The sequence below is a fragment of the Phragmites australis genome, chromosome 1, assembly GCF_958298935.1.
Source record: "Phragmites australis chromosome 1, lpPhrAust1.1, whole genome shotgun sequence".
Lineage (NCBI taxonomy): Eukaryota > Viridiplantae > Streptophyta > Magnoliopsida > Poales > Poaceae > Phragmites > Phragmites australis.
This window is the reverse complement of record NC_084921.1, coordinates 40,833,996-40,861,969: the sequence shown is the minus strand read 5'-3', so window position 1 is coordinate 40,861,969 and position 27,974 is coordinate 40,833,996. Positions and strand designations below refer to the sequence as shown.

The 27,974-nt window shown below is 45.5% G+C and overlaps 5 protein-coding genes and 1 pseudogene across 10 annotated transcripts; 4 read left to right on the top strand and 2 right to left on the bottom strand.

Annotated features, from left to right (window-relative positions):
* The first annotated feature begins 1,725 nt into the window (after window positions 1–1,725).
* Window positions 1,726–9,245, top strand: LOC133919321 (protein IQ-DOMAIN 31-like). Of its 4 annotated transcripts, none has more exons than XM_062363709.1 (7): window positions 1,726–1,937; window positions 2,400–2,527; window positions 2,925–3,194; window positions 3,643–3,846; window positions 7,281–7,340; window positions 7,511–8,570; window positions 9,044–9,245. In XM_062363709.1, exons 2-7 carry the CDS (start codon window positions 2,441–2,443, stop codon window positions 9,073–9,075), a joined length of 1,713 nt encoding a protein of 570 aa, XP_062219693.1. In that variant the 5' UTR covers window positions 1,726–1,937; window positions 2,400–2,440; the 3' UTR covers window positions 9,076–9,245. The 4 variants fall into 4 exon arrangements, with proteins under 4 accessions (XP_062219693.1, XP_062219679.1, XP_062219672.1 ...); XM_062363703.1 differs by having other exon boundaries at window positions 1,727–1,937; window positions 2,922–3,194; XM_062363695.1 differs by lacking the exon at window positions 9,044–9,245 and having other exon boundaries at window positions 7,511–9,037.
* Window positions 9,246–9,987: 742 nt separating this feature from the next.
* LOC133919302 (pentatricopeptide repeat-containing protein At1g08070, chloroplastic-like) lies at window positions 9,988–12,226 on the top strand. Its single transcript, XM_062363671.1, has one exon. The coding sequence runs from the start codon at window positions 10,385–10,387 to the stop codon at window positions 12,200–12,202; it is 1,818 nt and encodes a 605-aa protein (XP_062219655.1). The 5' UTR covers window positions 9,988–10,384; the 3' UTR covers window positions 12,203–12,226.
* A 334-nt stretch (window positions 12,227–12,560) lies between these two features.
* Window positions 12,561–13,569, top strand: LOC133919312 (uncharacterized). Its single transcript, XM_062363678.1, has 2 exons — window positions 12,561–12,956; window positions 13,112–13,569. Exons 1-2 carry the CDS (start codon window positions 12,561–12,563, stop codon window positions 13,334–13,336), a joined length of 621 nt encoding a protein of 206 aa, XP_062219662.1. The 3' UTR covers window positions 13,337–13,569.
* LOC133884864 (putative pentatricopeptide repeat-containing protein At5g40405) lies at window positions 13,344–20,054 on the bottom strand (annotated as a pseudogene).
* A 2,505-nt stretch (window positions 20,055–22,559) lies between these two features.
* On the bottom strand, window positions 22,560–27,823 carry LOC133919280 (uncharacterized). 3 transcript variants are annotated; one of them, XR_009909912.1, is made up of 5 exons: window positions 27,651–27,823; window positions 27,411–27,559; window positions 25,994–26,038; window positions 23,028–23,194; window positions 22,560–22,922 (listed from the first exon to the last, which is right to left on the bottom strand). XR_009909912.1 is itself a non-coding variant. In XM_062363636.1 (4 exons), exons 1-4 carry the CDS (start codon window positions 27,752–27,754, stop codon window positions 23,121–23,123), a joined length of 372 nt encoding a protein of 123 aa, XP_062219620.1. In that variant the 5' UTR covers window positions 27,755–27,823; the 3' UTR covers window positions 22,560–23,120. The 3 variants fall into 3 exon arrangements, 2 of the variants coding, with proteins under 2 accessions (XP_062219620.1, XP_062219631.1); XM_062363636.1 differs by having other exon boundaries at window positions 22,560–23,194; XM_062363647.1 differs by lacking the exon at window positions 25,994–26,038 and having other exon boundaries at window positions 22,560–23,194.
* LOC133919294 (probable auxin efflux carrier component 8) lies at window positions 24,972–27,319 on the top strand. Its single transcript, XM_062363660.1, has 6 exons — window positions 24,972–25,519; window positions 26,267–26,450; window positions 26,538–26,623; window positions 26,719–26,876; window positions 26,979–27,055; window positions 27,142–27,319. Exons 1-6 carry the CDS (start codon window positions 25,012–25,014, stop codon window positions 27,215–27,217), a joined length of 1,089 nt encoding a protein of 362 aa, XP_062219644.1. The 5' UTR covers window positions 24,972–25,011; the 3' UTR covers window positions 27,218–27,319.
* Window positions 27,824–27,974: the final 151 nt, after the last annotated feature.

Below are 27,974 nucleotides of genomic sequence, written 5' to 3'. Positions count from 1 at the left end.
CTGTAGGGTAGACGTACGGTCAGAATCAATGGCGGGGTACAATCATGGCGCGGCGGTTGGGGCCAGATCCCGCCCTCATTATCGGCTCACCGCACAGATAACCGTGCGAATTGGGTAACCCGTATCGGTTTGCCAGTGCCAGGCGGGCAGTGGCTCAGGAAGTAAATTTTATAAAAATCTATCAACAAATATTCTTACAAAATCTTATTTATATCATATATCTCGTGATCTAATATTTAGATTAAAGATATGAGAGAAAATGGACATGTATTATCTGAGATGAGAGAATCTTTTGTAGAATAGAATTTTATAGAATTTGTTTCGGTAGCCCAAGCCGCAAGCTGGTGCCACGTCGGAGAGCCGTCGTCCCATCTGGGTTGGGTTGGTGGTTGGCCGGGTCAGGCCGGTCCAGGCCCTTCCCTTGGTTTACCTGGCCGGTGTAATTATTGGGTACGTTAATCCGTCGAGCGCTAGGCAATGGTTTGGTTGGGTAAGCTCGTTATCCTGGAGTTGCGAGCAGAACAAGGGAAAGTGAGGTGCTTCCGTTGCCGCCGCTACCTGCTCTGGGATTTTCTTTTGGGGTGGACGTGATGTTGACCGGACATGGCACTCATTATCCTGGCTGATGCTTTTTATTATCGTTAAGGCCCGTTCGCGACGAGGTGCACGCGCCACCGGCCACGCGCATTATCTCGGTGCATAGCAACATCCCTGTGCTTAACAACAGTATACTACTGCTTTGCATGTTAGAATCCTAGCAAAGTCTAGGCTTGCCTAGCCAAGCAAGGGGCCATGGATACCCTTCTGTATATATTTTGTTTGGCACAGATTTAAGATTTTTTAAGCTAATATATATCTTTTTTGTTACAACTTTCAATTTAAGATTTTTTTAAGTTAGATTTGACTAGCCCTAATAAATCTTGAACCTAAAACTATAGGTAAATTGAAAATATTTAGTTGAGTCATCTGATTTTTATTTTAATCTAAAAATAAAAATTTAAACTATTTTATTTTATTATACAAACCGCCACGTCATAAATGTTAGAGGAGTACCAAGGTCCATAATATACCGGCTTGGGTGTCTCTGTCTCCACTCTCCAGTTTCGCTTGCCCTTGCTGGCAATGGCTAAAGCCTAGCCTCGCCAAGCTAGACAGAGCTAGTTTGGTTTTTCGCTGTAGACGAAATCGGAAGACGAAGGCAGGGACAAAACTGGAACAGGATATTCTAAGCCATGCCGTAACCGTAGGCAGGTGCACAGACAGCAGTCGAAGGACTCCACGAAGCAGGTCAAATTAACCACTCGTACTCCAGCTCCTATGAGTGGTAAATCCTATCCTCTTGCAGCGCGGATTAAGATGCTAACCTAAACCCTCGAGGGGGACCACCCCCGACCCCCGCTTCTGCTCTTTTCGCACCAGCCGCACGGAGCCGCAACAAAGCATGGGCCTCGCTGACACGCGGTCCCGTGGACCGGTTCGCGCATGTACTACCTCCGAGGGGGGGACAGCTAGCTCGTCTGGAAAAGCCGAAAAGGCCACGCCTCGCAGCGTTCCCAAACGTCTTTCACTCGGCGCGCAAGTTATCTCTCCCACGGACATGTGGTCCCAGGGTTTTTTTGGCCCTACTGCTCGGTTTCACGATGGCGGGCGCGCAGCGGATGGCTGTGTGCGTTGCCGTTGCGGTGCGGGCCCCGTTCGCTGGCTCGCAGTCACTTGCTGCTGCCCCTCCGCTTTGCTCTCTCCCCACTGCCTTTTTCCGCCAGGCGCCAGCTACAGCAAAATGCCTCCGGCTCTGTCTCTCCAATGGACTGGAGGTTGGTGGCTTGAAGGGTAGGTAAGTAGGGAGTGGGGAGACGAGGAGAGGTGTTTCGCCTAGCCGCAAGTGTGCTTCCTCCTCCGGTTGTTGGCCGGGGCGCGTCGCGACGCCGCTGTTTCAGGTTTCCGAGCTGCATATTATGTTTGTGTTTGCGCTAATTACGTGCTAGATTGTGCCGTTAGCGCTTGGTTCGTGGCTTTTTGTGAAGCGGTAGCCAGATCCATGCGTGTTCCGTTCATCAGGGCTCCGTTCTCTTTGGCTGTTGGTGATTTCTTCTTATGGCTTGAGCTTTGCTTGCTCTGGTTTGTGCCTTCCTTTTTTTGCCACTGCATTTGGGTTGTGCGCTGCGGCAGCCACTCTCTCGTGGTGGGTTGGACAGCTCGTGTTTTTTTTGCGATCTTTTCAGCTTTGCATCACTTTGGAAGCTGGTACTGTTACTGATGTAAGCTTGTTAGACTACGCTCTGTTTGGCGAAATTATGGTTATTCCAGTTTGTTGTTTCTATTTTTCTTTTGGAAAAAAGAGAGCTCTGGTTGCGGTATAGTGGTATAGATCTGTATACTTATGAGCTCCTCAATTACAGGTTCCAGAATTTGCAGTGCTTGACGGTTTAGGCCTGCTACTATGGGTAAGTCACCAGCGAAGTGGATCAAGTCTGTGCTCTTGGGGAAGAAATCAACCAAATCCGGTTCTACCAACGTAAATGAGTCGGTAAGAACTTCTATAATCTGGATATGTTGTTAGGGGGTAGTCTTCCCTGAGGTTTTACAGTTGATTTGTGCGATTCTCGCTGAGAACTCCATACATGCACTGAAGTGAGCTTTTGCAATGCTACTTACTACCTTTTTTTTCTGGTCCAGCTTTGGGGTTAATGCCACTTGTTGATAACTTGAATACACACAGGCTCATCCAGTTTATATTTTCGATGAAGTAAACAGCGCTGCAAAAACTGAATTTATCATATACTAGTTGCTTACTGGATTGCACACACAAAAATTACAAACTGGCACCTTTCCTTGTAGTTTTCATTTTGATTTATCCATATTATAGCTAGGCATGTGCGCCAATCGTCCAAGACATCAACTGTTGTATCATATTTTGCTAGAAGGCTGCAATTAACAATGGATATTCAGCCGGGGAGGAGCTTGCATTTTCTGAGAATTCTCCTGTGATTTCCGAGCCAGTACTTGTTAATACCCACAAAAATGGAGCTGTTTCAGCTAATGGGAAGGCTGAACATTCCAATTTGCCAAGCGATCGGGCAGGACAACAAGATGTGCAGAACCAAAGCATTGTTGAGTCCAAAACATCAGGTCCTGGGCAACTGGGAGAAGAACAAGCCGCAGTGAAGGCACAGGCGGCCTTTCGAGGTTACCTGGTAATACTATTTTTTCATACACTGGTCCAATATTGTTCCGGCAACTTTTCTGATGCATCGCATCACTCTGCCATGTTACTCCTAACTTCAGCCATTCCTTTTATGGAATCACTCATTTATTATTATTTTTTAAAGGAAATAACAACGCGCATCCTAAATAAATTTGTGTGCTGAGTGGTGGATTTGTGCCTCATCATTAAGTAGTGGATGCAACTTTAGCACTTTGGCAGCTGTTTTTGGGAGGTTGCAAAAGCACCCGTCATAGTGTTCTAGAATCCCAATTCTATCCATATTGACAGTTTGTGCATTTGGAATCCTTCATATCCTCAAAACTAGTATTATATAAGGTTTTGTTCGTGTAATTGTAATTCAGTTGCCATTCTGCAATGTACTCTTTTCAAGTTTATTACCATAGCACAGTGCTAACGTTGCCATGGTTGTTCTGCAGGCGCGAAGGTCATTCCGTGCATTAAAAGGTATCATAAGACTTCAGGCACTGATTCGTGGGCATCTTGTAAGGAGGCAGGCTGTTTCAACCCTTCGTACAACATGGCTGATTGTGAAGTTTCAGGCTCTAGTTCGGGGAAGAAATGTTAGACTCTTTAGTTCTGACATGCAATTCAATTTGAAGTTTGGCCAACATAAATACAGGGTGAGTACAATTTGTTGAGCATGCGTTTATATTTTGTTTGCATCCTTCCTCTTGTTCCTCAGTGGTGATTGCGCTAACTAAATTATGTATTCGTCATATGGTCCTATGCAATGTTTGCTGTTTCGTATCTTTCTATGAGCAAAAAAATGACAAATGTTAGGAAATCAGCTATCAGCGGAAGCAATGGTTGGATCTATTGAGATGATGCACGCGGTCACAGACGATACCATAGGCATGATATTTGTTAACGAGGTTCAGCCGAAGCAAATATCTCCGAAGCATAATTACGGACGCTCCTCCCCAACTAGCAACATTGGCTGCTTCCCGAGGTTTCTAGCAGACTCACTACCCCCTGCGAACCTGTCGCTATGTCATCATGGTTACAAACAGCAGCCCTCCTCTCATATTTATAAGGAGGTCTGGTTATAGCAATCCTAATAGGATTCTACCTTGAGACCTACTAGAATTCCATCATATACTGCTAATACAACTCAAAGTCTTATATGTAACCAACTCCGTACAGTTATTCTACACATATACAACAACTCCATATTGGTGAATAATTTGCCACCTTGAAGCCGTCATGCGCGAACCTTCATGTACACCGAACTTGAGTTGTCGTCTTTGCCGCTCAACGAGAGCTGCTCGATGAGTTTCACTCAAATCCACGCCTTCCAGAGACAATGCTACCCCTGTAACTTCAAACCCATGACTTCACCTATAACTGAGCACATTTCTTTTCTATCAACACAGCCTCTTTAAGCGAAATCAAATTCGTCCTTAGCTTTAACACATGCCTGACTCCCTGAAGCACACAACTCCATTATAGATCTTGATTTTGATAGTACTTTACTCCAGCAGCATAGCAGCCTGCACCGTCGTATAAGTAGATACAACCAAAATCACCAAACTTCATGAAGAAAATCTACTCCATGTTTGGCGTCACATGAAAAAGCCAACTGAATCCGATATACACGCTCCCAATTGACTGCTTCTTGATATTGAGAACTTTATTATTGCTTTCCGAGTCACACATAGAAATTGCCACACAGCATTGTTCTTTCACCTGATTGTTTAGGTTACGATTTTCCGATGTCTTACACCATAACCTTCTGCAGTCCTAAACCAACTAGATTACTCCAGTTGCAAGTAGAGAACATATCTATTTCCAATTCAACCCTTGATGCATCTTCACGCCTATCAATCCACACTTCAGAAACCCATGCACACAACTTGAATCGATCCGTGCTCTTACTGATTTGGAAGCATGCAAGCCCCCTCCAATGCAAACCTACATCCTGAGCTTGTGTCATGTGTTGTCACGCAACAGAGAATAACCACTATCGGTCCTCACTCTCCTATGTCGTTGTTGTCAGTCTCTTCATCTCTGCTACTCGTAGTATAACTGACATTTCGCCACCAACCTGTCCGCCCTGCACCACGGTATGTTCACCCTCCAAGTGAACTGTTTACTAGCCTTCCCTGGAGTGTTTGCTATGTGCCCGCAAACTGTTCGGTCATCACTGTTGAACTCTTATCAGTCGCCATACGCATCACGACCAAACACCATCGACAGCCCATGCTCATCACCGAGCACCGCAACACTAGCCTGAGGTCATGCCAACCGGTCGATTGTCTCTCCTCCTTTGATAGTTGTAATATTCATCAGCGTATGTGATCTCCTATCGCGCTCCAGCACCTACGCAGCTCGTGTCTGCGACCTCCTGTAGCACTCCAACACATGTGCACCTAGTGCATGTCCGCACGACACACCTATCACTTGTACGCCAATACATCCGATCGCTCTCAAGCCCCGTCGACAACCATGTCGTACGCATATGGCGAAGTAGACCCGCTCGATCGCCGTCCGTTGTTCACCATCAACCGTCGCAAGTATCGGTTCACGAACAACCCGATTGCAATTTCCATAATCCTAGTGGACTTCCTTCCTTTGGTTGCCTCTTTCCGCGTTCTTGTTTTGTCGTTGCGCTTTTGATCCCATCGACCACGGCTGGTATTTATTTCTTTGGCCGCATCCTGCTGATCGACTCTAAATCAACCTGGCCTTGTCCTGGTCCGAGTCAAAGTCAATCAGTCGTGTACTCTTTGGACTCATGTCAGTACACGCCCCACAATAAAACCAGCCGCTTTCCCAATCATCCACGCCAGCTCCTGTCGTTTCCCACACGCGCACACGGCTGGCGATGCGGAAAAAATCCCACGCACAGCGCCCTCCACACGCCTCGCGCCAACTCAAGCGTGCCTTCCCGAGTGCCAATCCTGCGTGTTGTTTCCCACGCACCAGCCAATTGCTCCTCCCGACACATGTGAATGCACCATACCACTGCCACACCAGGCCCACCTGGCCTCCCGCGCAGCTACCTCAGGCCTCGGTAGCCTAGACCGTGCTAGGCCGAGCCGGCTACTCGCGCCTAGTTTCCCCCACGTGGGCCTCAGCTCCCACCGGCCGATCGACAACCTGAGTATCGAGTCGCTGGGTCTCCTGGCTAATGCTGAGCATCCCACATGGCCCGACGCCATGTCCCACGCGACTAGTCGTCGTGTCTCACACGCGTCCGACGCCTCTTCGGCCAGCTGACGCCCATGACCGAAGCCCACACTAACACATTCGTAGGCCGATCCGAAAGCCGACTGCACTCGTCGCGCCATCACCAGAGCTGTTGCCTGGATGTAACCTGCAACACATCAACCTCCGAAATCCACCATTATTTTCGCCATCGTCGTCGCTCTCGTACACACCTGTGCACACCACTTGTCCATGACGTCTCCGCACCGCCATTCACGTTGCACTGTTCGTACGCCTGCGTTGACCCGCCACGGTCACACGCGCCTCGCCTGCACTCATCGGCCATGGCTATGCTCCACTTTGCACTGTGTTCGTCCCGCATTGCCTGTGCGTTGCATGACGCCTTGTGGAAGCATAATCCCCGTGCCTCTGCGTGATCTTCTACGCACCACCTCTAGATTCAATCCAACCATGGCTCTGATACCACTTGTTATGAAATCAGCCATCGGCGGGAAGCAACGGATGGATCTACCGAGATGATGCACACGATCACAGACGATACCAGAGGCACGATATTTGTTAACGAGGTTCAATCGAAGTCTACATCATCAAGGCATGACTACGGACGTTCCTCCCCAACTAGCAACATTAGCCGCTTCCCAGGGTTTTCAGGAGACTCGCTGCCCCCTTGCGAACCTGTCGTTATGTCGTCATGCTTACAAACAACGGTCATCCTCTCATATTTATGAGGAGGCTTAGATACAACAATCCTACTAGATTCTACCTAGAGACATACTAGAATTCCACCCTATACCGCTAATACAACTCAAAGTCCTATACGTAACCAACTCCATACAATTATTTGATACATATCTAACAACAAAAATGTGGTGCTTGCATTTTTCAGGGTGCTAAATCGTCTGATGCATGGAAAGAGAAGTTATCTTCAAATGCGTATCTTCGAAAGGTATCTGATTTTTCTTTGAAATATTACTTGTGAATTGGCTAATTACATCCAAAACAAAACGGCCTTGCCACCTTGTTCATTCCTTTTCTAAGAAATTCATGTGAACAAACCTGTTCTGCACTCCATTTACATATTTCAAAGTTGTGCTAACTCATTTGTATATTTTGTAGCTTCTGTCTTCACCAATTAAGCTAGAACCTCTCCACTTCCAGTATGACAAGAGGGACCCCAATTCGACCTACAACTGGCTAGAGAGATGGACTATAAGCTGCATCTGGAAGCCTGTTTCCCAACCAAAAAGAGTTGTGGATGGGAAACAACAGGTAAGGAAGGCCAGTTATGCGATGGAAACCGAATCAGCCAAGTTAAAGCGCAATGTTCGGAAGTGTTCTGCCGTTACTGTTGAGAGTTTACATACAAGCATGACTGTTGAATCTGAGAAGCATACACGGAATCCAAGGAAATTCTCTAGCTCCCCTGCTGATTCAGTACCAGATAGCCAGTTATCGGAACTTGAGAAGGTTAAAAGGAGCCTTAGGAAGGTAACTAATTCCATGGCTGAAGCCTCAAAGTTATCTAGTTCCAGGGCTGATTCCTCGAAGGTATCTGATTCTATAGCTGACGCCCAAAAGGTATCTAATCCTGTGGCAGAAATCTCAAAGATACCTAGTCTCGTGAATGGGATATCTGACCATCGAGACATCCAATGTGAAAAGGCACTACAGAATACACATGAGGCTTCATTTCCTCTTGAAACTCAGAAGTGCTCTGATAATGGTCATCTATTGGAATATTCAAATATAGAGAACTTCGACTTGGTACCTGGTTTGAAAAATGATCAGGAAACTCTGCTCGATTTGGTTTCTATAGGGGAAAATGTTGATGAGTCCACTGTTGTTGCTCCAGCAGTTGAAGTTAGGCCGCTGCAGAACATTGATAATGAAGACAATGTTTTACGGGAGAAAGAGGAAGCAAGGTTCAAGGAAGAACGTCTGTCTAATGGAAGCCTTAGAACTAGCAAGAGAAAGTCTTCGTTCTCCAACAAATCAGAATATATGGAAAATGGAACGCATACTACTCCCGTGCAGCCAAGGCAGCCAAGCTATATGGCCGCAACAGAGTCCGCGAAGGCAAAATTGCGAGGACAAAATTCACCCAGGCTGGATTCTGATTCATCAGCAGAAAAGAGTGGCTTCACTCACCGCCACTCTCTTCCTTCCAGTACAAACAGTAAGTTTGAACTCACCCTGTCAAAGGTAGTGGCAGGGATGGTGTAAAAAAGTGATAGATCCGTGTTTTCATCCAATGATGCAAATGGTAAGAACTAAAAAGAAGTGCCTTTTACAGATATAAGTAAACAGACTTTGCACTCAGAGCATTAGTACATCAATTTATGCAATTCATTTAGCTATCTGCAGATATTGTCGCTATCTATAGGAAAATAAAAGGCTGACGGTATTGTTCTGTTAGTCTGAATAAACTGAATGGCATCTTTCATGTATATATATCCTTACTTTCTTGTGTAACACATTAGAGGTTTTAGGAAAGATGATGTGTACTAGCACGTTTTTAGCCATCAGCTATGTTTCGAAACAGTCTCAGTTTGAATAGTTTAGAGTTTGAAGCTCAGAAGTCTGAACTGAAAGCTTTTGCTTCTGTTTTCGATATTCCTTTTCATTTGTATTCTTTTTTTACATCTTCAGGTAGAGCAATTAAAGCTGAATGGAGGCGCTGAAGAGGCGACCAAACTTCGACTTGAATTGAGTAGTGCAATGCTCTGAATCTCTGCTGGATGTACTCTACCGCTGCTTGTCCCTTTTATTTTTCCTACGATGTAAAGGGAGATATTCTCCCTGTACTGAACAACGTTGTGATGAGTGCCTCTGGTTCAATTTTCGAGTGACATGCCTTGTGCCTTGTGTGTATAGTCACAGTTCTCTCAAGACTTTTTTCGATTTCTCCTCGAAGAAACTCTGCCTGTTTAAGCGGGCTGGTGTTAGGAGTGCAATATTCGGTAACCTCATCCAGTTGCACAGTGCTTTGATTTTCGTTCTAATGACTGATGAGTGATGACATGGGACTTCCACAGAACTGCTTGTGTCATGAAGTGTCAAATGTGGGTATACCGCCTTCCGAGTAATTTTGTGCTGACGTGGACAATAACAACCTTGCCCAATGTATCCACGTAGAACTTTCAAAACAGGTTGTTGATGTCTCCATCAGCACGTAAGTAGAATTTTTGTGCTTTAGTTAAAAAAGTAGAATTTTTGTAGGACCTTTTTGTAGGTGTAGCATTACTCATCGAGATATTACAAACCTTAGTAAGATTTTGCTTCGGACCCCATCCCGTTTCCAACAATAATTAAACTGTTCGTACGAATTTCTTGTGAAATTCACGCTGCCCAAACAAATCTGGAATGTGTTGCACATTGTTTACCGCTTTCCGACTTGCACGATTGTATCCGACCATGTGTTTATACTCTCTTCTTTTTTTTGTGTCGGGCGCGTTTCTTGATTGAGTCATCTGTCAATATGTCTGGACTGTCCGCTGCTACTTGCGAGGCCCTGTTTTTTTGAACATGTGAATTCTTCAATATTCATGTAGAAATTGGCTGAAATTCTTTCAAAATCCGGATCAGGATACTCTGCAGTAATATACATAGGTCGATATATGGGCCCGGATCCAGTATCAGCCTCTGTGCGGTACCTGGAGAGGATCCGCGTCCTCAAAATGCTGATAAAATTCTTGCATTTTGACAAAGCTCTGGACAGTAATCCCCACCCGTACATGCTAATAATTTCCGCATTGCCATTGTCCCTCCCTTCCGTGCATACCCAAGCCAACGCAACGTCGCCGTCGCCACGGCCGCGAGGCCAGCAACCGAGGCATTCGCCACGCCGCCGGCGTCCGGCCCGTGAGCCGAGCCGCGCCTCTGGCACCGCGGCATGCCTTACTGGCACATCTCCTCGCGCGCGTCGAACACCCGCGCCGGCCACTACCGCCGCTCGTCGAAACCTCCGCGGAACACCGCTCGCCGCCGCCGATGGAGCCCCGCCTCCTCCGCTCCCATTTGCCTACCGATCTCGCCTGCCTCCTCAAGACCCGGCCGTTCCACGACCTCCTATCAGACGCATCCACCTCCCGCTCCGCACGCCACCTGTTCGACGCGGTTCCCCGCCCGACCGCTGCCCTCTGCAGCACCCTCCTCTCCGCGCTCTCCAAGCTCTCGCTGCACCGAGAGCTCCTAGAGGCCTTCTCATCGCTGCACCGCAGGGGCGCCGGCGTGCCTCAAGGCTGCGTCCCACTCGTCGTCAAGTCGTGCGCACTCTCGGCAGCATCGTGCCAGGGCAGGCAGGCGCATTGTCACGCGCTTGTGCGTGGGCTGCTTGGAGATGTCTTCGTGCAGACTGCACTGGTGGATTTCTATGCCAAGAACAGGGACATGGCGTCTGCTGTGAGGGTCTTCGAGGAGATGCCAGTCAAGGACCCGATACCGATGAATTGCTTGATCACTGGGTATTCCAAGTCCGGGGATGTGGACAAAGCAAGAAGGCTGTTTGATAGTATGCTGAGGAGGACATCCGCTTCATGGAATTCGATGATCGCCTGTTATGCGCATGGTGGGGAATTCCAGGAAGCATTGAGATTGTTTGGTCGGATGTTGAGCGATGGTGCAAGTCCAAATGCTATCACTATCACAACGGTGTTCTCCATATGCGCCAAGATTGGTGATCTTGACACTGGAAAGCGAGCAAGGGCTTTGATCGGAGAGGAGGATTTGCAAAACGTGATAGTGCACACCGCTTTAATGGAGATGTATGTCAAGTGCCGTGCTATCGATGAGGCGCGTCAGGAGTTTGATCGGATGCTACAGAGGGATGTCGTGGCATGGAGCACTATGATTGCTGGTTATGCACAGAATGGAAGACCACATGAGTCTCTCGAGCTGTTCGAGAGGATGAAGGCAACCAATTGCAAGCCAAACGAAGTGACTCTTGTTGGTGTACTGTCTGCATGCGCGCAGTTGGGTTCTGATGAACTCGGAGAACAGATTGGGAATTACGTCGAGAGCCAAGGACTGCCACTTACCAGCTATCTTGGATCCGCTCTGATCGACATGTACACCAAGTGCGGGCACGTTGGCAGAGCTCGGGATGTCTTCAACAGGATGGAACAAAAGGTGGTCATCACTTGGAACTCCATTATCAGGGGCCTGGCACTGAATGGCTTCGCAGAAGACGCGATCACCTTATACAAAAAGATGGTAGCTGATGGTGTTCAGCCCAACGAGATCACCTTCGTCGCGCTACTGACTGCGTGCACACACGCCGGCCTGGTAGACCAAGGCATGGCGTTCTTCGAAGAGATGAAGAGGAAACACCATGTCTCTCCTCAAGTGGAGCACTGCGCGTGCATGGTAGACCTCCTTTGCAAATCCGGAAGGCTGTGGGAAGCCTACAAGTTCATCTGCGACACGGAGGTCGAGCCGAACGCGGTGATCTGGAGCACGATACTCAGCGCCTGCAGAGCGCACGCGGACGTCGAGCTCGCCAAGCTCGCCGCGAACAAGCTCCTGGCCCTGGAGCCTGAGAACTCGTCGATCTACGTCCTCCTGTCCAACATCTACGCCGACGCCGAGCTCTGGGGCGACGTGAGGGAGATCAGGGACCTGATGAGGAGCAAGAACGTGCAGAAGCTCTCTGCCTACAGCTGGATAGAGCTGGATGGCGAGGTGCACAGGTTCCTGGTGCAGGATACTTATCACCCGAGGTCGGCTGAGATCTACGACGTCGTCGACGGACTGGGCTCGCAGCTGGACCGCGTTGGTACTGAGCCCGACTTACTTTCAGAGGTCTGCTGATCAAATCGCCATCGAATCAATCACACGACACCCTTGGCTCAATGCAGATGCAGTTTGTACTTTCTGTAAGTGTAGAACACATCTACCGAAGCGAGGTGAAAGCTTCATGTCTCAGATGCTCATTGATCTTCTTTTCATTTTTTATTTTGAAAAGAAGAAGATATCCATTAATTTGGCTCATTATATAGCTTTGTTTGTTCTGCAATTTTTGGGCCCTAAATAATTTTAGGCCCAGCCCAGTAAAGAATTTTGCCTAGTACATGGTCTATTGTACGCAGCCCAGTTCTTCCTTCGATACAGCACGAGACGACCGGAGCACCAGATTCCTCCGCCCCCCTGAACCCGATCCAACAAACCGATGGAGCCGGTAGCTGACAAAGCCGCGGCGCCGGCGCCGGCCCCGGCAGCCGCAGCGGAGGCCAGCGATGACGCCATCCAGGAGGAGTCTCCAGCTCCGGCCCCTGCGCCGGACGGGAAGCCCGGATCGGGGGCGGCTGCCGCGCCGGAGGTGGAGGTGCAGCTGTTCCGACGGGGCCGCGGGCCGGTGGCCGTGTTCCGGTCGCAGCTGGGCGGGTGGACGCAGGACCAGCTGGAGGTGGGCGACATCCTGGAGCAGCACGGCCTCAAGTCCGTCTTCGCCTTCGACCCCGCCGCCCGCACCCGCGGCGTCGCCATCCGCTTCCATCCCCGCAACGGTCGATCCCTCCTCACCTACGCCCCCGGTTCCACCATCTTCCTCGACGGCGAGCCCAAGGTATTCTTAGAAATAGCACCCCTCAACGCCACCGCACATAAATTTATCCTCGCTTTACTTTCTCCTTGATCTAGCAATTGCTTAGCTTACCTTATTGTCTAGAAGGTTAGAATTAGGAAGTCTTATTTGATGCATTTGTCTTTTTTATGGCTTAGGATTCTTTGCTGAAACCCATCACGAAGGTGATGATTAGCGTCGCAGCAATGACTGTGGTAGCTGCCGTATTATTGAAGGAGGCTAAGATGCCGGAGTGGCTTCAGGCGTCCAGGCTTGGCACAGTGAACTTCCCACCGTGGGTGCTGGCTTGCATGATCATCGTGTTCATGAGACTCCGGAAGAGAACCAAGGATGTCATGAAGAAGTTTGGCTGGTCGTCGTGAGGTACCTTCATTTTGGGATAACAGGGAATTCGTTGAGTATACTGCAAAGCAGAGACACAAACAGTTGATGTCAAAACTCAATTTTACTCTCGAGAATTTTAGTGAATTGTAATAAGTGCAACTTATAGGCTGATGAACAACGACAAATTCGTTACAAGAATGCTATGGAAGTGTGATATAAAGTTCTGTGCTAAATTATCAGTATAGTTATCAGTGGTTTTGTGGAGCTGTTACTCCATCTCTGTTACAAATCAAAACTCAATGCTTTTGGAAAAATTAAAATATCTACTCATAGTTAGTTGTTCAAGATATTCTTAGTTGCTATTACAAAACTCATACACTTCACTTCAAGATTAGCCAGGAGTCAAGACATTATTCGTGAATCATGACGCATATTTTTCTATTAAAAGCTTCTTTAATGTTTGTATTTGTAAGCATGTCATGTGCTGTGCTGTAGCCGTGAATAAGAACCTCACAAATTTGTATCTGGATACGGAAATCAAGTCTAGCTCTGAGTTCCTGAATTTTAGCATAACCCGTTCTAAAGTTTTCTCAGGTTACAGTGTTGATGGCTAGCACGCTGTGGTTTTGACTTCTCTTTTCATTTTGTCATTAGTATATGAGAATCCTGCCAGTAAATGTAGATGTTTTTTTGTCCATGGAGAACGAATGCATCTTAAAGAGCACTTGATTTGACCTTGCGTTTTACATGTACACAATGTTACATCTTCTGTTTGTTCTTCCATTTGTATCAAGTTTTCGTGAATAAGAACAGAGTCCAAAACAGTACATATGTTTCTGTTCCTTGCTATTTAGTTGTCCTGGTTGTTTTTTTGAAGGCTGTCCTAGAATTCCTTAGCTGCTGGTAACCTCATGTCGGAGCATTATTTTACGAGGCAATGTTCCGTTGTGTTTTCTTGATGTTTCTCCAACTGATCAAACTACTGCTAAAATTTCTCATTCGTGCGTTGATACACTTCAATGTCTATAGTATCAAATCATACTATTCTTACAGAGTTGCAGGTATCGGGATCCAACTGATCTCTGCAGTGCAGGAGCGCGTCCAATCCTTATGTAGATGAAATATATTATATTCTCTATTTCGTGGTAATCCATACCCTAGGTTATTGCAACCTAAGCATTCTGTCAGGATTTCTCACTAGCTCAAAACTCAGTCTGCATTTTGCAAGGAGACCCAAAAAAAAAACGCTAGGGCATAGAGCCAGATAGATCGTCTTTTATCTGAAGTTGTCACAGATTGTCGAATTTTCGTGATTCTTATACAGCCTTAAGATGCTGTTATACTTAAGCAGATGAACCTGAGAAGTTTGGTGCGGTATTCTGATGCATCAATTTCGTTATCTATAAATGTGAATGGAAACGAATATCAAACAGAAAAAAAATCGCCAGTAATCTCTACAAGAGCACGATCCATCCTTGAAAAAAAATATCTTCACTTCGATTCCATACTTGGTGTCACCCAATCCGGACAGTGCTCCATTGACTTGATGGGGATTGGCATCTCGCCACAGGACTTGCGGATGCTTGATGCCCCATTCAGCGAAGACGAGGTTCTGGAGGTCATCAAGGGACTACCCTCCAATAAGGCCTCTGGGTCAGATGGGTTTACGGTAGATTTCTACCGTGTTGTGTGGCCAATCATAAAGACATGTATCTCTTGCCATCAACACGTTCGGTTTAGGCGACAAAAGGGATCTTAATCAACTCAATAATGCTCTCATCACCTTGCTTCCTAAGAAGGAGTCGGCCTGCTCGGCGTCTGATTGCCACCCGATTAGATATAGCATTGGCAAGCTTATCACCAAGGCTCTGGCTCTTCGGTTGGCTCCTAAGCTGGATTCTATGATCTCTAACAATCAGAACACTTTTATAGCCGGGCAATCCATACATGACAACTACAAGATGGTGCACTCCACTGCGTGTCCGCTGAAGAAATCCAAGCGGCCAAAGATCTTGTTTAAGTTGGACATCTCTAAGGTGTTTGATTCGGTTAGTTGGGCTTTCCTCTTTGAGGTTCTGCGGGCCTGGGGCTTTGATCCCCGTTGGTGCAACATGATTGAGGGCATCCTGGGATCCTCATCAACTAGTATCCTTCTAAACTCTATTTTCGGATCGGTTCTTGGCCATGCTAGAGGTTTGCGTCAAGGAGACTCTCTCTCGCCCTTCCTCTTTGTGTTGGTTATGGATACCCTTGCTCACATTTTACACAAGGCAGGCGTCGCATGCGTTGTTAATTTTGCGGGGCAAAGCTCTATCAGGCACCGCTGCTCACTCTACACGGACGACACTGTACTCTTCTTGTCGCCTACATCGGATAACATCCATGCACATCTTGTCATCCTCCATTTCTTCGGGGAGGCAACTGGCCTCAAGACAAACCTCGACAAATGCACGACGGTCCCCATCAATCGCGCCAATGAAGAGATCAACCTCATTTGTGTGATCGTCCTATGCAGTTTGTCATTTTTTCCCATTCGGTATATGGGTGTTCCGCTAACAGTCGACCGGTTGCGTAAGGGCCACTCGCAGCCGATGGTAGACATGGTGGCAATTAAGCTTCCTACTTGGCATGCCAAATTGATCTCCAAGCCTTGCCGATCCACTTCGGTCAGATCGGTGTTATCCACTACCCCGCTGCACACTCTCATTTCAATTACAACTCTACCATGGGTGATCAAAGAGACTGATAAGATTCGAAAGGCCTTCCGTTGGGCTAGAGGCAAAACCCTGTCCTGTGGTCGCACCTCCATCGCCTGGATTAAAGTGTGTAGGCCGCTGAAGTACGGGGGGCTCAGTATCTAGGACCTAAGGCTGGTTGGCCCGGCGTTGCGCCTTCGGTGGCTCTGGTGGCGGCGGTGCGATCCCGCCAAGCCTTGGGCTGCTCTACCACTGGAACATGAGCGGGTGATGGTGGCACTCTTCGATGCTTCTACCATCTTTGAGGTTGCAAATGGGAAGTCCACCTTTTCCTGGAGCGATGCATGGATTGACGGTCGTTCTATCCTTCCACTGGCTCCTGAACTTTTTAGTTGTGTCGCTAGACCAGCCGCTAAGTGCAGAACAATTTATGAGGCCTTGCGCGACCGAAGATGGATCAGGGAAATTACTGGGCATTTGTCCCTAGTGGTGATCAGTCAATACTTACAGCTCTGGGGCCACCTCGACTCTATCAGCCTGAGCTATGGGGATGATCGAATTATTTGGAAATAGACTTTTTCGAGGCAGTACTCCGCTAGATCAGCTTACCAACTGATGTTCCAAGGAAGTGTGCGGTTTGGCGGAGCTAAGGTGGTATTGAAAGCTTGGGTCCCTAGGAAGGTTAAGTTCTTCAGTTGGCTGGGGATCCTTGGTAGACTTTGGATAGCTTCTCGGAGGCGATGACATGGCTTGCAATAGGACGATTCTTGCTCGCATTGCTCTCAACTTCCGGAGACAACCGACCACCTACTCCTGCACTGCTTTGTGGCGAGGGAGGCATGGTGGCACATGTTGGGAGTTTTTCCCCCCAAGCGGAGACCGCTCTCCTTGATTGGTGGCTTGATCTTCGTCCACATGTGGCGAAGAATTCCGCAGAGGATTGGATTCCCTAATACTTCTAACTAGCTAGAGAATTTGGTTATCCCGCAATGATATTATCTTCAACAACCGCCGCATCTCTTGCGACTCGTTGGTAGCCCTCATTTAGGAGGATGACAACCGATGGTGTGACGCCGGGGCCATGCACCTTTTCATCCTCATGGTCCATTTGTGTAGTTTTGGCTCGGTCTTCTAACCGGCACTGGGTTTACGAGCTTTAGTTGTTTCCTTTCGTGTAATATAGCCAGGAACGGTTTTGTTTTTTGGGACCTTTTGCTAGGTCGTCATGGTGTAACCCCTGAACTTGTTATACTGTTCTCTCCATCTTAATACAAAGAGGCGCAGCTCTACTGCGTATTCAAGAAAAAAAAATCCTTTTAAATAGTGAAACCTATTCCTATCTCTCATAATGATCTCCCTGTTGATGACCTTAGATATCAACTTGGTATAATCATGGCAGTCCCTGCGTACTGTCAGGTTCTTCAAGATCCTAATTTCCAAGCTTTCTGGCAACGCGATCAGGCCAAAGGAAAGCGCCAGCTTCTCACTATGCAAGGAGATCACACCCTCTTTCTCCTCTTCCTCGATGTCAAACAACACCTCGTTTGTGTTTGCAGCGTACCCTTGTAGTCTCAGACTCTGGCTCATCTCTGCAAACATCATCTCGATCTCCTTGTACCTTGGGTGTGACTTGCCTCCAACGTAAAACTCATGTACCTAGCCATCAGCCTCCATGGCACTCCACCCAAGCAGCTTCTTCACTCCCTTGGCCTTCATCATGCTGCGAATCCTTCTAACGCCCTTCCAATTCTGGGATTCCACATAGATGTTAGACAACAGGACATGAGCCACATCATTTTCGGACTCGACCGCCGTAAGCTTGTCCATCGCATATTTATCCAACTTAAAATTATTGTTAATCCGATATGTGTTGAGCAGTGCTCCCCCCCCCCCCCCAACACCTTCGTGTGGTGGCTCCACATGCATGGTGTTGATGAAATTGATGGCATCGTCTAAACGCCTTGATCGACCATACAGATCAACCATGCAGCCGTAGTTGTTCAAGCCAAGGATCAACTCCATGCTTTTCCTTCATCGAGTCGAAGCATGCCATGGTTGGATCCCTGCAACCTCCATGCGCTTGAATAGCTCGACACATTATATCCCCATGCCATTCATCGCAAGGCCACTAAATGCACTGATCCAAGTGTACACATTCCTTTTGCCCATGCTCTCAAACACCTCCATGGCGGTCGCCACTGAACCGCACTTGGAATACATATCCACCAAGGCAATGCCCAATGTGACCGACACGACACCCGCATCCCATGGCTACGCACATACCAATGCACGCACTTGCCATGTTCCAATGCACCCATATGCGCATAGGCAGTGATCACAGACACAAGCGTAGCCTCCCCGACACTGACGACAACACGCATTTTGTTGAACAGGCTCAGCGCCCCCACCATCGCCGTAACACACACCACGTTCAGGCTTGCCAATCTCCGCGAATGTGGCGGCGACATCCCCGAGTACGGCGTACAAGGAGATGACACCGCTCTGCACGTGTAGGTCCATTGCGTGCCCCCGGTGGAGTGCATCCTTGCAACACTTCACCTCCAAATTTTGTTTGTGTGGGTACCAAAAACACTCATGGATTGGGTATTATCCTCCTCTTTTAGGACTAATGTCTATAGTACTCTTTTTACCCTTTCGTTATCATTTTATACAAAAAAGTTAACTTAAGTGTGTTATGTTTGAAACACGAAGGTTTATATAAACTGATCATAACCTATTTAAACAATTAAGATATGACTAATTCTGCCAAACCAGAACACTTAGATCACACAACCCGAAACTAGAAACACTAAGGTGACATTTGGTTTATGGGTTATAACTCATGGGAATAGGAAATGAGGAGGGAGGTTGTCTTTTCCCGTGTTTGGTTGAACCGAATAGGAAATGTAGAGGGTTTGAGAATAGGATAAGATGACCTTATTTCCCACCGGTTCAAACCCACCGAAGGGGGTGGGTTTCGACCGGGAAATGAGCTCTTCGCCGACTTGCGTCAGGCACTCATTGATCATAGTTAACACTCTTCGCCATGGCTGCACCTCACTTGTCTCCTGCAGCAGTTGCCCATGCCTCCCGCGACATCCACTTCTCGCAGTAGCTCCCTGCCCAAACTATCCTTTCGCGGTGGCATGCTCAAGCTTTCTAGATCAATAGGTTGCATCCAATCTTCGATCTGGAGCCCTGGATGATCGAGATTGCTACTGCATTTTGGATTTTGGTAGCCTTCTGTCATGCCTTAACTATGCTCGTCGCTGCCTCAATGCTGCTCACACTCCATATCCACCGCTCCGGTCCTACGTAGGAGCACTACAAAGTCGCCTTAGCCTGCTAATACATGATCGATATGGATTTTGGAGCTACTGCCTATTATTGCTATTTGATTTTGGGTGATAGAGAAGTATTAAAGCAAGTTGCATGATGGTAGTGTTTTGTAATCTTCTGTTGGAAAAGGCATATCCCAAATCAAGTAATCAAACATGACAAGGGATTAAAACTTCATAACTCTAACCCAAACCTACCCCATCATATCCCATCCGATTTCTTTAACCCAAACCCACCAGCTATCTAAACGCCACCTAATATGCCGGGTATTGCAACTGTGGCAGAGCAGACGAGGGAAGTAAGGGAGTAGTGGTCGGGCGGAAGCCGAAGGTCCCTAATGGCGGTGAATGCGAGGTGCGGGCGCTGTAGACGTGCAGCGTGGCGGGGCGCTGCGGGAGGATAAGGCGCGCGTAGGAGAGGTGGGCGGGCGAGAAGGAGGCAAGGAAGACGGCGGCATCGAGTTGGGTCTTGGGTCTCGTTCGTTTTCGGGGTCAGAGCCGACGGGAATGGGCTGCCATGCCGAGTGAATCCGAAGCGTTTTCTGGCCGCGCGGGCGTGGCTGTCGCTGCTTACTGCTCGCTCGCCATGCCCGTTTCTGCTACTGGCGCCGGTGGACGCGGAGCGGGCATTCAGGCGTCTGCTCGATCGGCGCACCGTGCTGGTCAGCTGGTGTGTTCTCCTGGCGCTGCGTGGTGGTCAAGGACAGCCGCTGCGCGATCATCGGCACCTGCGTCGTGTTGCCGCCCACGGGGCTCCTCGTGTTCTGGGGCGCGATTTGCCCGCGAGTACCGGCCTACCGGGCAAGTCGGCTTTACCCGACCAGTTATGCGCTTCGGTTCGAGGCGACTCGAGCTGTGCACCGTGGGAGTGTCCGGTGTGACGCGAGGTCAGAGGGTTCAAAAAAATGCCACGGTTATCGGCCAATTATCACGGTTACCGAACTTATTGGTAGTACCGATTTTATAATACGAACAGATTTTAAATTTAAATTCAAAAAATTTAAAAAATAAAAAATTCTAAAAAACTAAAGACAATTATAAGAATGTGATTTTTTTCAAAAATAATGGAGGAAGTTTAAAAAAATGAAATATACAATTCATTTATTAATTCATGTTAAGGAAAAATTTAACATGCAAACACATATTTTCTTATGTAGAGCGTATTTTAAGAGGATCTTTAAAATTGATTTCACTTTATTTAGAGTTTTATTAATTTCTCTATAATTTTTACAGTTCACAAGTATAAAGTGAATATGTTAAGAAACATCACTGTAATTAATTTTATCATGTCTACCATTATTTTTCACACATAATACATAGTATAAGTAAACTAATAAAAGTGATTTCACTAATTTTGGAGATGTGATGAGTTAGTTATGAATTAATCTAGTTGTAATACATTTACATTATTTTATGAGTTTATGCATTTTTAAAAGACATAAAATCATGTAAGAAGAATAACAAATTTAATTTCATGATTTTTTGATTAGCAAAAAGTTAACTATGTATTTAACTAGGTTTAAGAAATAAATTTTCTCACAGAAAATATTCAACTTTTTTTTATAAATATAAATACTTTTATCATGCAGATCATTTTATAAGGAAACCAATAAATTTTGTTTCACTTGATTTGAAGCTCATATGAATTAATTATTTATTTTATAAGATTGAGCTATTTTTTATTTTTTTGTTAAACTTCACTAAAATGTGAGAAAACTATTCGATAAATCGAAAAAATCGAACAGTTATTGAGAAATACGGTCAATGCAGAAAAACAGATCGATAAATCGATGAATTCGCTTGGTTATCAGTGCAATTCGATCGGTTACCGAATGTCGATTTGATCAAAAAAAATTCTAATTTTTCAAATTTAATCAAGTGAATTTTGAACAAATTCTCATCAAATTTTGAACTATTTTCACGATAGCTATAAATTTTCAGTTACAGCTGGGACCGATTTTTAGGGTCAAAGGATATTGTAAATCTTGCGCGCGGTACCAGTGTGTGCAGCCATTGAGCGCTGTCGACCTCGAATGGGGTGGCACCAGCCATGTCATCGACAGCGTGTAGAGTTGCAGCAGATGTCTTGATGCCCCGTCAGCCTTGAAACAGATGTGATGTATCTGGTGCTCAGGTGCGTTCAACTTGCTTCTTCACAAATATCCGTGTCTGTCGCCACGGCTCCTAGCTTCGATGATGTGCTCATGCACTGACGGTGCTACGGTGATTTCACTGTTTCAGAGATGTCGCAAACGGGCTCGTCAGGTGCATGAATATCCCTGTGTTTCACTGATGAAAGAACAGTGGAATCCGGCGCATTACCAGACAAGGCTCTGCAGGGCTAGCGTGTCCATTTCACATTGTAAACTGCGGCACGCTTTAGCCTGTAGATTGTTCCTTTTTTTTGTTGTGTGTACAAAACCTCCCGGAAGGGACAAGTTTACAGACGTACCGTGGTTTCAGGGAAAAAAGAGAAAGTTTACAGGCATGCAAAGAAAAGCAAGATGGTGTGGAAGGCCAAAGTAGATGCTCTCTGAATCGCAGGCTCTCTGCAAGACTAAGGTCCCATCTGATATAATTTTAGATCTAATATTTTTTAGAGCAGATCAAATTTAGTTTTAAAAAATCTTAAATCCGAAGCTATGATAGATTAAGAGTATTTAGTTAAATCATCTAATTTTTATTTTAAACTAAAATTAAAGTTTAAACCACTTTATTTAAACTCTAAATTTAGTATGTATCTCGAAGCTAAAATTGTATCAAACATACCTAAATTCGGAATGGTTACCTGCAAACTTACAAGAGCTGCCAACTACATCTCCGGGAAAACAACACTGACATAAGTCCGATAAAGTTGTTTCCTTGTCGGGTTAACTCACTTGAAGTGCATCTCTCTGAACCGAACAGAAACACTGTAGTACACACTAGCCCAAGCAGCATAGCACACACAAGTACAGTAAACATGCTATGTTATCATCCAAAACACATCATAACATCAGAATTCAGAGAACAACTGCATCATAGAAAACTGCATTTTTTTTTTATCACGGGTCCTCAAAGATTAGCCTCCGAATATTTTTAAACAAACTAATTTGTCTCCTTTTTTATGTCATCTTTTTCGATAGGACTCTTTAACGAGCATCTGAGCTGAAGGTTTGAGTTTGATCCATGCAAACAGAAGATAACATGAGGTGTGGACTGTGGCAAAGATGAAAAGAGGACAGCCTGGTGAAGAGCATAAAGAGAAGCAGTAAGCCGAAGGCCTTTGGCAAAGAAGATGCACCGTTGCCCAGGGACGGAGCTAGAAGAGGCCAACTGGTAACACATTTCAATGTAAAGGGTGCAAATATTAACTTACTATCTTATTTCCATAGCAAATACATGTGTACATAATGGTGTACATAAAGCATTAGGGGGCCATGGCTCCCCCTACCCCCCTGCTAGCTCCGTCGCGCTGCCATTTGTGGCAAAAATGCCATGGTCTCAAAGCAAGTTTCACCGAAGCACTCATTCCAGCCTTTTCCCACAATTGGAGAAACAAGACAAATGCGATGAACTGTACATGTACGCAGGGCCGAAACTATGTTGATCTAGGGTGGTGCATTGGCACCAGGATGAAGAAAAACTTTATTAGCAAACTGCTCATATCATTGATATGAATTTGTGTTATTGTTAGATGTATAATGAAGTGACACCTGAGTCATTTCGGCTCAAGCTTCACCACTGCATGTACCAAACATCTCTTCGTTGCTTCCTCCACAATTAACTTCTTTATTCTTGCCTTCTACTCATCTGCTTTGTAAGGATGGTGCATTGCAGGAACCTGAGCAATTTTTCTTTTCCTGAGAAAATGACATCAAACCTGAAAGGACAAAAACACATGCTGATGTATTAGATAGTATACTTTCAAGAAATGGACAAATGAAATGCGCTCAGCACAGCGCTTTGATTGACAAATGCAGCTGATTCAGGACTGTACGAATGGGATGTCAAGAGTCCATATGCAAAATCAATGCAAGTAAAAAACTAGGTAATTTGTGCTCAGAATCGCTCTTAGACCTTGTGGTGTTACGTTCATCTCCTAAAAGGCAGACAACCTCGCTAACCAGAACCGCTCCTCCGCACACGATCATGCTGCGCAGCCCTTGCAGCGAGGATTAACGCTCGCATACCCTCTTAACAACCTTTGGCCTGAAATTCACATGAAGTATACCCCCATACAAGACACAAACACAAGCATAGCACCTTTCTTGGGCTCTCATCCTCGCTTCATCCAAAAGAGATAACCTAAAAGGGCCGTATTTTGAGCCAATAATTATTAGGATAATGTAACTCATTGTGGATTGGCAATGCGGTATTAATTATTGGAAGAACCAGGGTGTTACATAATTACTAGCAGAATATAGCCGTTGGCCACTGGGGTGTAAACAGTGCAGATCAAACAGTCTGGAAACGAATGAGCAGATAACTAGAAAATATCATTAAAAAAATAAATTGAAGTCAGTTCTGCTTATGGCCAAGTGTGGACCACCATGCTGCTAGAAACATTTCGCTGATTATCAGTGAAATATCAACCCGACAAGCTATGCCAAAGCTTCTGTATCATTTGCTGGAATTGCCACCCAATTTCTTTTTACAAAGTCTAATTCCTCTGACCATGAACAAAAAGAGGAGAGGAAGGAAATGTTATTCTGCTTTAAACTGTTGGGGCACATGCCTTAGTCATTTTACTGCTTAACATGTTGCCTAATGTCTCATACTAAAAAAAATAGACCAACCTAGGAGGAAGTAGGTGCCTTTATATTATGAAGAAATAGATGACTCAAATTTGAATGGTCTAGGCGTACACCTACACCCTCAACCAACTGAGCCTACCTCCGTTCCTATGTCTAATACTAATAACATATCAAAACAAATGGTTGTAGAAGAGAAACACGGCCCATTAGACACGGCTTGATTTCACACTTCATTTGAGACATCTTTGACAATGATATCCGAGTTCAGACCGACAATGAGACGGATAATGTCATGAAAATGTCACCAAAGAACAGTTTCTTTGCCCTAAAAAAACAGCAAAACAGAACAGTCCCTTTTCCGCAGATCTAGCTCTAGATCACTAGAAAAATTAAAAAGTTCATGAGATATATGTCTGATTCTTGTTTGAGTCATTAACGTGACCAAATGTAGAGGTTCAATCGGTCAACAAGATAAAGGTAAGATATCAAAAGGTCATACACTTAGTAAATATTTTGTATTGCACTTTCACTATTATTATAGTTAAGCGGATAAACAAAGCACCATGGGACTTTATCAGGTTGAAAAAGATGAATCAGGGTGCGGAAAGATATTTGGTCCAAGCAATCATTTTACTTTTCTTATCTCTCCATATGAATATGATTAATTGGTTGTCATTGTTCACTCAAAGAGGAGTCCTGCACACAACGAGGTTCAGTTGTCCAGTCCAATTAATAAGAAAGAGCTAGGAATGCAACTGGCTTTAATGCAGTATGGGCAATTTGGACAATTTCAAAGGCTCTGCTAAATCTAAAACATGCATGGAAAAGTTTGCACAATACCTGGCTTCTGTCTATGTCTACATAAGACAGCTACAGTGCTCTAAAAAACCTTACAAACCCAAACTGGGCAGGACATTTGGAGTGTTCTTCAGGTCCTTCCATTATGATCTCTTCGATAACCATCTACCATGTTCTTGAAGAAACAGTGCCCTTGTATGTAGCTATGATAGTGGCCTACCTATCCATACAATGGTGGAAGTTATTCACCCCAGAGCAGTGCTCTGGGATCAACAAGTTTGTGGCAAAGTTTTCCATCCCTTTGCTCTCTTTCCAGGTCCTCTCTACAAACAACCCTTACGACATGAACCTCAAGCTCATATTCTCAGATATCCTACAGAAGTCTCTTGCCTTGCTGGGGTTTGCAGCCATCTCTAAAGCATGTTGCGTGGAGAAGTTTGATTGGCTGATTACAGGTTTTTCTTTATCAACACTGCCCAATACACTGATTGTCGGTATACCATTGCTGAAAGGAATGTATGGAGATGAAGCTGTGAAGCTGCTAAGCCAGATAGTTGCCCTACAGAGCCTAATTTGGTACACACTTCTGTTGTTTCTGTTTGAGTTTCGGGCTGCCAGAGGAATGGCTACCACAACATTATCTGAAACTACTGGTAAGAACCTGAACTCACTGCAATTTTGAAGATTGGTATTTGAATTTGCTTCTGCTCAACAGCGTGAATTACTTAAAAAACATTTACGTTTTTATTCATGTTTTGGCGAATACATGCTTTTAAATTTCAGTTCCCATGTCTCTACTTTAATCCTTCCATTTTCTCCTTTTTTGTGTTACTATCCATATAGTGCAAAATTAAACAAATTATACTCCACATTGCACTGCAGATGTTATAGATTTTATCATTTCTTTTTTTTCTTCTGTGAGAAATATATCTTAGTATTTCAAAGGAAGGAAGCAGAGTAGCCAACCAAATTTCAAGAGTCATTTGAATAAATAAAAATTCTAGGATGATCATATGGCCCAATCTTATGAAACTTCTGCCAGACGACTGTGTTGTTCCAAAGGTACTATAACTAAGCAAAGAGCACATAGCTAGTAATATCTGTCTCATGTAGAAATAAACGTTTACCAGTTAAGTGAAATACTGTTCTAGTTGCATCGGTCCTCTCTGTACCTGCAAACCATAATACGATGCAACACATGAAGCTGTCCTTCGATTTTTTTTAAACAAAAACTGGCAGGAGAGCTGCCTATTTGATTGATATAGAAGAACTTTAAAAAACAGGCGTTAGCAGGGTATAGTTACAAAAAAATATTATCCCATGTCAACTTCTCTTCTGAGGTTCTAACTTATTACTACAAAATTAGTTGAACAGTTCTTATCCCATGTCATGTTTCAAAGGTGAAGCAGAATCAGGTACTCCAGGACCCACGCAGCAAAGATATGAACAGGGCCAAGCAAAAAGAGTATCCGTAAGATGTTATAGTGCTTTTCGATTTCTGTTGGTGGTCGGTAGGAAGCTAGTGATGAATCCCAACATGTATGCAAGCCTAATCGGCCTAATCTGGGCACTGATCAGCTTCAGGTATGGACAAGAGTTTACGAATTGAGTTATGTTTGTAGTCTGAAATGCAGAAAGTTATCTTACGCAACTGCATAACATGTTCTGCAGGTGGCGAATACAGTTACCATTGATTGTCAGCAATTCCATAAGAATACTTTCAGATGGAGGGCTAGGAATGGCAATGTTCAGCCTAGGTGTGTATTACAACATCAAACCTAAAAGTGGATATGTAGATAAACTTCGCATAAACCAGTTACGTAACTATACCTTCTAATTATTTCTATTGTAGGACTTTTCACTGCTCTACAAACTAAAATAATAGCCTGTGGAGCCAAAAAGATGCTACTATCACTAGGCATCAGGTTCTTCCTAGGACCAGTCCTGATGGTGATCTCTTCCTATGCTATTGGAATGCGTGGAACTTTGCTGAAGGTGGCCATCATACAGGTACGTTCTAGTTCTTTCATTGTTTCGTACATGCTAACATTCCTCATAACCGTGTGGAAGTCAAAATAAACATGATGCTTGACCTCTCAAGATGCTTCACAGGCAGCTCTACCACAAGGAATAGTGCCATTTGTGTTTGCGAAGGAGTATAATGTGCATGCAGAGATTCTGAGCACTGCGTGAGTACATCTTAATCCTATGCTGATCTGTTAAGAAGAAGCTATGCATGGTGGACGAACTAACTGAGATCAATGTCATCTGTCAGGATAATTGTCGGCATGATGGTCGCGGTTCCTGTGGCGTTGGGTTACTACTTCGTCATTGATCATCCCAGACTCTAGCCTCCCCTATTTGCAAAAAAGATAAATTTGAATCTTTTCATTTCGCAAAACAGTAAAACTGCCATGTAAAGGATACATTCAGTCATGCTTGTGAATATTTTTGCCGGGCTGTAAATATCTGCGCGCTTGTGTATGGCCATTTCAATCCTTTGACCGGTACTGAAATGCCAAAGAGGATGCGCTGAAAATTCACCTGGCGTGCCTTGTTCCTCCCACGCATTCTGTCGAGCAGATGGTGCGCCTGCTCTTGAACCACTTCTGCCTCCAGCCTTGCACCCAGTCCTGCGCGGCATTCTGCCGAGCACCTTGCAGGCCGGCTGATATGTGAGGAAGAGCAGAGACCTGGACCAGTTTAGCATGATAACACAGTAACCACTAATCAGGAGCCTCGTGTGCATGAAGCCAAGCATGTCTGCATGTGTGTTCATCGTACCTGCACTTTGTACACTGAACGACGAATTCGTTCAGAGTTGAAGCACTCGGCATTCGGCAAGGTTGGAGGAAAAATCCATGGCCTCTTGACTCTCTTCTTTTCATTCAGGTGTAACCTTACTTGTCGGGCGTGCAAATCTGGGATGGGCACAATTTTGGGCCAGGGTGTTTCAAGGCACACTTGTATTCCAGACTTGCAGTGCGCCCTACTGCAATTTTTTTTTGAAATGCGTCCTGCTGCATTTTTAGCAGGCCAGAATTGGTTTCTAATCGTAGATTGCCAGGCAACGAAAATGTATTGGAAAGTAGGGAATTATTCCCCCAA

Excerpts from the sequence above, each read along its gene's own strand:
- LOC133919321 (XM_062363688.1), top strand. The coding sequence starts at position 2,441 with ATGGGTAAGTCACCAGCGAAGTGGATCAAGTCTGTGCTCTTGGGGAAG. Across the intron at positions 3,195-3,642 it reads CGGCCTTTCGAGGTTACCTG|GCGCGAAGGTCATTCCGTGC; the intron begins GTAATACTATTT and ends GTTGTTCTGCAG. Across the intron at positions 3,847-7,280 it reads TTGGCCAACATAAATACAGG|GGTGCTAAATCGTCTGATGC; the intron begins GTGAGTACAATT and ends TGCATTTTTCAG.
- LOC133919294 (XM_062363660.1), top strand. The coding sequence starts at position 25,012 with ATGATCTCTTCGATAACCATCTACCATGTTCTTGAAGAAACAGTGCCC. Across the intron at positions 26,624-26,718 it reads AATGGCAATGTTCAGCCTAG|GACTTTTCACTGCTCTACAA; the intron begins GTGTGTATTACA and ends TTTCTATTGTAG. Across the intron at positions 27,056-27,141 it reads GCAGAGATTCTGAGCACTGC|GATAATTGTCGGCATGATGG; the intron begins GTGAGTACATCT and ends GTCATCTGTCAG.
- LOC133919280 (XM_062363636.1), bottom strand. The coding sequence starts at position 27,754 with ATGAAAAGAAGAGAGTCAAGAGGCCATGGATTTTTCCTCCAACCTTGC. Across the intron at positions 27,560-27,650 it reads GTTCAGTGTACAAAGTGCAG|GTCTCTGCTCTTCCTCACAT; the intron begins GTACGATGAACA and ends AAACTGGTCCAG. Across the intron at positions 26,039-27,410 it reads GGAGGAACAAGGCACGCCAG|GTACAGAGAGGACCGATGCA; the intron begins GTGAATTTTCAG and ends TATGGTTTGCAG.
- LOC133919302 (XM_062363671.1), top strand. The coding sequence starts at position 10,385 with ATGGAGCCCCGCCTCCTCCGCTCCCATTTGCCTACCGATCTCGCCTGC.
- LOC133919312 (XM_062363678.1), top strand. The coding sequence starts at position 12,561 with ATGGAGCCGGTAGCTGACAAAGCCGCGGCGCCGGCGCCGGCCCCGGCA. Across the intron at positions 12,957-13,111 it reads TCCTCGACGGCGAGCCCAAG|GATTCTTTGCTGAAACCCAT; the intron begins GTATTCTTAGAA and ends TTTATGGCTTAG.